General features: G+C 33.4%; 1 protein-coding gene across 1 annotated transcript; it reads right to left on the bottom strand.

Annotated features, from left to right (window-relative positions):
* Window positions 1-5,794: 5,794 nt before the first annotated feature.
* On the bottom strand, window positions 5,795-7,905 carry LOC131037209 (peroxidase P7). Its single transcript, XM_057969277.2, has 4 exons — window positions 7,636-7,905; window positions 7,172-7,363; window positions 6,722-6,887; window positions 5,795-6,558 (listed from the first exon to the last, which is right to left on the bottom strand). The coding sequence occupies exons 1-4, from the start codon at window positions 7,849-7,851 to the stop codon at window positions 6,173-6,175; spliced, it is 960 nt and encodes a 319-aa protein (XP_057825260.1). The 5' UTR covers window positions 7,852-7,905; the 3' UTR covers window positions 5,795-6,172.
* Window positions 7,906-9,113: the final 1,208 nt, after the last annotated feature.

Genomic DNA, 9,113 nt, shown 5'->3' with positions numbered 1-9,113 from the left:
TCACAAGAACAAAAATTTAGATATTTAACTTCTCTATCACATAAAATTGGTTTCCAATCAAAAAATAATAGATCTCATACATAAAAATGAAGAGAATCGGACTACAATACCCAGAAATGAATAAAAACTCTAAATCTCATTAGCAAAATTTTCCAAAATTCGACCAACCATCCTTGGATGGAGTTCCAAGGGTCTATATATACCAAAAAAATTGGGTTACATACTCAAACCACTATAAGCCAACCTTTCTATCCATATTTCAAAAGTTGCATCAAAGTTGAAAAAGTTGGCATGCAACTCTAGCAACTTTTACGATTTTTCGCTCTTCTATCCAAATTGACTCAAAACTTCACACATACCCCTAAAACATGTCAAAATAGACCATATGACATCAATTACATCATTTCCACTCATTTTGGACACATTGGAGTGGTTTGACCAAAGTTGACCCAATTAAGACCATATAGGACTATATGACTCAAATGGCATCAAAGGCCTTACAATTTGATTTGAAAATGATTAAAAATGGATTGAAATGACAACAAATGGTCCTTAGGACCTTATTACAAATTGACACAACACCAAAACAAGAAATCATGACAAAAATCCTTTATAAGGCATCAATATGATCAAGGTGCTCCTACACCACTATGTTATCCTCTCCTAAACTAAGAAATTGCATAGACATTTCATTGTAACAACTTGGCGTAACTCCTAATCCTACACATATGATTTTATCTAACAGATTTTTTATCAAGCAACACAAGGCTAAATATTTTGGTACACTCGTGCACATGAATATTATAACAATAGAAGAATTGGATTCCAAGATAAACTTTAAGAACTTATAGGCAAGGGAAAATCAAAACTAAGAATGTACTAGTAATAACTATTCACTTAATAAGATAGTTTAATGGTAAAATAAATCAAGTGTGTCAAGAAATCGGTCTTTTTTATCTTAACATACCCTATATTGAGGATAAATGTTCAATAAGAGAGAAACCATCTAATATGATATATGCATCCAATTCTTAAATACCTTCATATATACCTCTCACTACTTGCCACATTTTTTTCATTTTTCTTCTTTGCTTGAATTTATGTTTCTACATTCTTAGTGTATGGATGATTCATGATACATTTTGGTATAGCTAACTTTTAATAGGTTGTATTTTTATTTATCACTTATTCTTTGTGATTTGTATCATTTCTATGTTGTTTTTCTTATTTCATGTATTTTGTGATTCCTCTTGCCTATTCATCCATTTAACTTATGTTTCCTTAAAATTCAATAACTTTGAATACAAATATTTGTTGCACCTTCCATTTTCATTCAACCTTCAACAAGATGGTATGGAAATAAATTACATATGGATATGTATCATTTGTTCCTATAGTTGGGCATCAACGTCCTCTAAAAATTTATCTTTTGTTTTTGTCCTATCTCAAAGCAATTTGCGCATTCTAATCTCAAATAAAAGGTTATGTAAAATTTGGCACCTTTTTCCAGTGCTAAGGTGTATAGATAAAGCACAAAAAGCATAATGGGATTCATTTTTAATGAAATAAAATTCTCTCACAACAAAAAAGATAGAATGGGAAAAAAAAATTGTAGTTTCTGGGAAGAACATGCAATAAAAATAGAAAAAGAGAAATATTTAAGCACCTAGATGATGTGATGAGTGGACATTGATGTGGTGGGTAAATGTCGATGTGCAAGATGGTTGCGTCGTGGCTTTAGTCTTTTCGTTCCCACGGCTTCACTTCAAGGGTTCACCTGGTTTTTGTCGCTCTCAAATGACAAATTAAACTATCATTTTGAGAGTTTTAAACCTTTTAAAAAAAACATAAAATAATGGCTTTGTTTGAAGGGGGTCTTGAAATAAAACCTTTATTCTATTAATAAAAGTAACCTCATTAGGCCTTCAAGCGAAGGCTACATGGAAAGTACCTTTTCTTAAAGGGGCTTGGTTAAATTGAAGGGCCAATGTGAGAAGGGTCCCCTTCATTTAAAGGCCTTCAAAAAAAAAAATTGGGCAACTAAAAATTGTTGTTCATTGCTAAAATTGTAACGCATTGTTGTGGGATCACCCGAGATTCTTGCATCACCATCAAATAATCTCTAATTTGTTCTTGAGAAATCCTTAATAGTTTTTGAATATATGCCAAGGGGCTTTCCTTATAGAAGAAAATGTTATCTAGCTTATTTCAATTAACCTTCTAGCCAACATCAAACCTTACTGATACTAATTCATACCTATATATGAGAGGAAGATTGAACACATAGCCCAACAAATGCTTGAAGACAATACCATTCATCTTGGTCATAGCACAAGGGTCATTTCATTGTGGCCTCTTGGTATTGTCATTTAATCTCAAATATAGAAAATTCATAGAAAGAAAATCACACTTTTGAATTGTATGAACACTTAATTCTCATCAATATAGTTATCCAATGTAGATGCATGTTAGCAAGAAAAGTGGAATCACATACAAGAGTTTTGAGCCCTAAGAACCTTGAGTGTTGTTTTTATACCCGGACGAATACAATAAGGGAATTAAACACTCATAAACTTTAAGAGTGTGTGTGTGTGTGTGTGTGTGTGTGTGTGTGTGTGTGTGTGTGTGTGTGTGTGTGTGTGTGTGTGTGTGTGTGTGTGTGTGTGTGTGTGTGTGTGTGTGTGTGTGTGTGTGTGTGTGTGTGTGTGTGTGTGTGTGTGTGTGTGTGTGTGTGTGTGTGAATGATAGGAATAATATGTGTGTGTAGTATTAATCATATTTTGTAAGGGACACATCCTCAATTTTATGTATATGTATAATATATTACAATGTTGTAAGAGGTAAGATAATCTAATATAAGTAAGAAATAATAAGAAAGTGATAAAAAAGAAGAAGATATTAAACATAATGACAAATAACTATAGATATAAATATAAGTATGAAAAAATAAGAAAGAGATAAAAGAGGAAAAGATATTAAATTTAATTGCAAATAACTACAAATATAAAGCATTATGGTCTTTTATCTCTTTCTTATTAGTTCTTACTTCTATCATATCTAACATCTTACTATTGGAAACCAATAACACTGAGAGGGGGGCTTATACTGGAATAGAAGATTTTAGCTTTAACAAAACATTCATACACCAACCGATATACTGGTATAAACAGAATTGAAAGAAGTAATGCAACCAATAAGCCAAACACATAAATGAGAACCATAACACAGATTTATACATGGAAAACCTCAATGAGGTAAAACCACAGTGGGTTTTGTGACCCATAATATCAATTCATTGGCCATGTGAAGAGATATTACAATAAATGATGGGCCTGCACTTGTACTTGCAGGAAGGCTTACATCCTAGAGCACACTGCTCATCACAATAAGAGCCACGCTAACTACATAACAATCTGGAGAAGTGTGAACTGCTAGGATAGCATATTTTATGCCAGAATACAGTTTTGGTTTAAACTTTGTCTGTTCCGGTTAAAACCTTAAACTTAGTACCGGAATAACCCTTACAATGAATTCCTCACATACAGTCTCTCTGATATATTTCGCATTACATTGCATCCATATATCCATTCCACATGTCTATCTTTTTTTTTTCTTATATCAATCTCTCCTATATACCTTATACAAATTTATGCCTTATGTCGGCTTACAAAGATATATACAATATCACATTTACATGTCGGCCATATAACATAAATGAATAAACATTAAAACAAGTTGTCGATGCCAGATCCAAGATGTGTCGGCCTCCAATACCGATGATCTTTACAATACCATGCCGGCCTACATTGTCGGTGACCAAAGAAATCTTTTATCCTGTTGGTGCCAATGTCGAGTCTGTGAAGTGCCTGTCGATACACCACATGAAGACGGAACCCAAAATCATGTTGCCATCAATGACAACATAATGAAACCTAACCAATAGAGTGTCAATTGCCAACACTTACAACATTGTAAAATCTTATACATATGCATACAATTGAAAATGTGTCCCTTACAAAATATCATTATTCCTATCAGACCTAATTGTTCTTATGCTCTACATTCCTTTTATGACCAATTGTATTAAGTCTTGAATGTTGTTTTACCTCTATTCTATTTTATGCCAACAATGCACTCAGTGACAAACCTGTAATCCTTTTTAAAATGAAATTTTAAGAAAACTTCCACCTCATTATTGTTAGTGTAGTTTAGATAAGTTTGCTAGTTGTTAAAAGATGGGATTATGATTACTTAGTTGTGCAATCTTACATGGATTTTTCCAATCTTGCATAAAGCTAAAAAGCCTATTTTCTAGTTGGTTGTTGTCATTTTAGATGGCTTATCTCTGTTTTATATATTGTACTCTTTCCTAAGTCAATCAAGCAGTTATTCAGAATTGTTTTACTTGTAAATTTATTATGCAATTATGTAATTTGCAACTCTACCAGTGTTCCTAGTTTTCACAGGTTTAGCAAATATTTTTACATGGTATCAGAGATCAACCTGGTATGAGTACAAATTCGTTTGTTTATTGTGCGAAGGTGTAGTCTACTTTTTATTTCAATTTGTCTTTTGCAAGCGAGTTCTCTATATTTGTAGGGCAAATTTCTATGAGGATTATCACCAACATGGAGGTTGATGTAAACCTTTGTTTCTAGATACATGCATGTTTCTCCCCTAATTTTTGCATGCTTCTTTTTTTTTTCCTATGTTGGTTCTTTAAAAATTATACATACTTTACGAGCACTACATGATAAAGATCTGGGAAAATTTGGAGCTTTGTAAAATTGAATACGGGGGTTTCTGCTTAATGCATCTAGTGTAGGATTATTTTATTAAGATTCATGAATAATCAAACTTAGAATATTGAAAGTTTCTAATTAACCACCGAGCTCCGCATTCTTCCTCCAATAGGCAGCCAAATGTATTCTTTTGTTCTAAATTCCTATCTACATGAGATTCCAGTGTTGCAACATTGTTTTCTCCCAGAGATTCTTTCTAGCAGGGTTCCTAACCACATGAGATTCCAGAGTCTAATCCTTTCAAGTGCTTCTAGAGTTTATTTCTAATGGGAAAATATTGAGCATTGGATTAATAGCAACTTCATCCCAACCAGAGGACATCTTTGCAGTTCTTTAGATTGGAGAACATTTCTACAGAATCATATCTTCTTGTCTTCGGACGATTAGTTTCTATATTTGGAGACCATGTACCTGTATGTTCATCCATTTGAGCAGTCCAAAATATGTACAACTGCATCTTGTGCAATGGTTTCTATGACTCAAATATAATCTTGTTGCAGTGTGGATTCATTTGCAGTTTTGCAATTCTTCATCAGCAGTTGCAGCTTTCTTCTTTAGTTTGAATAAATCATTAGGAGTTTTTCTCAATTCGGCTTTATCCATTCCACTTTGTAATTGGGTTCCCGATTTTTTAGGACTCATCTCTCTCTTTTCACCTAGCTACGCTTAAGGGAGGGTGATAGTGTAGAATATTCTACCTAGAATATTCCTTTAGATAAGTTTGCTAGTTGTTAAGAGATAGGATTATGATTGCTTAGTTGTGGAATCTTGCATGGATTTTTCCAATCTTGCATCTCTGCTTTATACATTGTACTCATTCCTAAGTCAATCAAACAAATATTCACAATTGTTTTACTTCTTCTCAATTTATTATACAATTATGTAATTTGCAGCTCTACTAGTGTTCTTGGTTTTCACAGGTTTAATAAATATTTTTACAATTGTTTTATTTTTTTTAAATAAAAGTGACAGAAATCACTGAATATAATATTAGAGAAATCACTGAATATAATATAAGATAATAAGAGAAAGATTACACAGTCTTTCATACAAGCTGATTTACAACTGACCCCATCTACAAGCCATCACCTTTAGACTTAGCCCTAAACCATATCAAACCATCGTACACCTATTTACATAACCTAAAGCAAAGCAAAATTTACATGTGTGCTCCAAAACCATACATACTGATAGGGAGCATACTTAAAAACAAACCCAGTACAAACCCACGAGCATTACCTAGCAGGAGCAGCAAAATTAATTGGAAGAGGATATTACAAGAGGTAAACCTTGAAAACGCTCCAAATCATACAAACAATGCCTCAGAGCTTGATGGCATTTTTTAATTTGTTAGTGTTGTCCATAACATGTCAATTGATTTTCCTACAATTTTTTCTAACTTCTCCACTGGTTCCGGTAAGAGGGTTGATATTTCCCATATTTACCATGGCTGTTGCAAAATCACTGAAGAAGGCATAAGGATCCATACTGTAGGTAGCAACCTGAGCATCTGCAGAGCCGCCATTAAACAATACCTGATCAGAGTGTAGAAGGCCTCTCAGGCTTCTCAGATTTTTGTAGTAGTTATTGTCAAAGAAAGTGGGAGTGGCAACATCCAAGGGTGAAGGGTTATTATCCCCACCACTACTTGGGCAGTTGGCCTGCATAGAAGTTGCAAATGCAGTGTCTATGTTGGATTCTTTGTAGATGCGGGATCTGAAGATGGTGCACCGTGCTTGACCAATTGTATGAGCACCTAAAAGTTTAAACTAGTAAAAAACTTAATCCTTTTATGATCTTACCAATTGCATGAGCACCTAAAAGTTTAAACTATTAAAACACTTAATTCTTCTATGATCTTACTCAGACATTTAAAAATTGAAGTTTTGCTCGGGTAAAATTTTAATCCTTGCAAGTACCTGAAAGAGCAATCATGTCCTTGGCAGAAAGACCTTGAGCTTGAAATTGAGAGATAAGAGTACTCAGGTTTGCAAAGGGAGAAGGAAGAAGGGTGTTGGCACTACTTAAACTTGCAGTTCTTGAGTCTCTCCTTCCCAGCTGTACTGGCCATGTTGGTCCTCCTAGCTAGAAAACGCCAACCCACAAGTATCACACAGATAGAGCTTAAGATCCTTAATAAAAACTACTTCTAGTATATTCTAAATTTTGATCTATTTTAGTGGTTCTGAAATTATTCTAAATTTTCAAATAAGATCCACTTATTAATATGATATAAGATGAATCATCTAAACACGTCAAAATGTAGAATGTGGGATTTAAAAACCTAATAACCCACATCATATTCTGCAGAGAGATATAAATCTATTTTTTAGTTGTCTAATAACGATAGATAAAGGGAGAAATTGTACTTCTACAACAGAATCACGAGCAGCAATGGCTACAATGTCCGCACACGAAACGACCCCACTGCAAGCAAACTCTAGCCGACTTTTAATGATGTCTATCACTTCATAGCCTCTCACAGAATTGGCATTTGGTCCTGCATTCTTTTCTCCTTTAAATGTAGGGGTGTCGTCCACTAATATCGACCCATCACACCCCTGCAGAGAGAGAAAATCACGTAACTTCTAAATTTCAATTCAAATAATTGTTGAAACATATATCTTGTACAACCATATTTTCAACCTCCCTTAAAGGATAAATTCCATCACAGAAATCCTTTCAGAGAGTTCTAACAGATTTAAAACTTCCTAGACTGAATTAGGTTAAACATAATTGTATGCAGATTCATGTTTTTCTTATAATTATTTAAAATCTGTTTACCGAAAATTCAAAATAAAGATGTAACTTCGTCAGGATTAACTTAATTTACATTAACAAAACAGTCATGAAAGTGAAGGCGGAGCAAAGATGCACCCATCCTCTTCTCCTTTTCCACAGCTTGTGCAACAGCTTCCCTGACTATTGGCCATATATAAGGACATGAATCTTCATAAAATGTTGAACTAAGTTGCCCATGGGCAGCTCTTGAACATAAAATAACTAAGGCAATAATATTCAAACATTCAATTAGACCACATGTCTTCATGGTTGATTTTCTTTGCTATACAGGCAATTGTAGTGTAAAAGTTCAGGCAAACATGGACTTCTTATAAGGGCTGAGGAGGTTCATCTTCTCGGAAACTGGCTAAGCATAAAGGTTTTTAATTTGAATCCCGTCACCCGTGAGTCCGTGACTTTGATCATAAGTTTGCTGCATCCTGCCAAATAGGCAGGTTGGCAATGGACCCAAACCTGAACAAAAACTTAAAAAACCCAGAATCTAGGACCAAATATGGATTAGATTTCACATCCTAAAATTATTATCTACTTCTGTGGGACCCTCAGGGTGGTATACTATTGCATTATTGAACAAATACTGTTGTTTTTCATCAATCTAAATTATTGATTTTGCTGTTAAGTAGTTAAAAATTGTTCTTGATGTTTCCTAATCCATACTTGTGGATTGGTTGAAACACTCTGTAGGAATATATGGTCATGTTGTCCCCACTCACAACATGGTGGGTATTATATGCGACTAAAAATTGCAGTATTGATGTAAGGATGGACTGAATCCAATCACATCAGGGAAATTATATTGTCAAATATAGTAACATGTTATGCTAGAATTTCTAACAAATTCTAAATGGAAGCACCTAACAAAATCAATGGATCCTAATCAGGTAATACCTGCATAATATAGTAGTTTAATAGAATTTCTAACAAGTTCTAAATGGAGCACCCTAACAAAATCAATGGATCTTAATCAGGTAATACCTTCATAACATAGTATTTTAATAGAATTTCTAACAAATTCTAAATGGGACCACCCTAACAAAATAAATGGAACCTATAAGGTAATACTTGCAAATAGGATAACATTATAGATTAACAGTATCTCCCGTGATTGCCGGTGGCTGTATTAGCTATTTTATGTCCAAGAATTTGACATGAAGTACAAGTACATTTTTAAGAGACCTAACTTTAACTGTTTGTAAGAGTCTTATTTCTATTTTATAATATATTTTTATAAATTATTAATCTTGAATATATATTTTTAGAGAACATAAATATTTTTTCATTTATTTGATGTTATTTTGTTTGAATGTTTTTAATGTCCATTTTTAACATCTAACAGCTTATTTTTGTTACATTCACTGACCAAAAAATTTGAATCAAATACTCTATTCTGTCATATCATTTAGTTATAAACATTCTTGATTCAATTCTCAAAGCATTATTTATCTTAAACTAGACCATATATGTGATTTTGTCCTCGTGACTAAACCATTCCATCTCATTTCAAATTCA

The sequence above is a fragment of the Cryptomeria japonica genome, chromosome 3 (genome assembly GCF_030272615.1).
Source record: "Cryptomeria japonica chromosome 3, Sugi_1.0, whole genome shotgun sequence".
Lineage (NCBI taxonomy): Eukaryota > Viridiplantae > Streptophyta > Pinopsida > Cupressales > Cupressaceae > Cryptomeria > Cryptomeria japonica.
This window is presented reverse-complemented; position numbering and strand designations above follow the sequence as displayed.

Excerpts from the sequence above, each read along its gene's own strand:
- LOC131037209 (XM_057969277.2), bottom strand. The coding sequence starts at position 7,851 with ATGAAGACATGTGGTCTAATTGAATGTTTGAATATTATTGCCTTAGTT. Across the intron at positions 6,888-7,171 it reads CTCGTGATTCTGTTGTAGAA|CTAGGAGGACCAACATGGCC; the intron begins GTACAATTTCTC and ends GGCGTTTTCTAG. Across the intron at positions 6,559-6,721 it reads GGACATGATTGCTCTTTCAG|GTGCTCATACAATTGGTCAA; the intron begins GTACTTGCAAGG and ends TTAAACTTTTAG.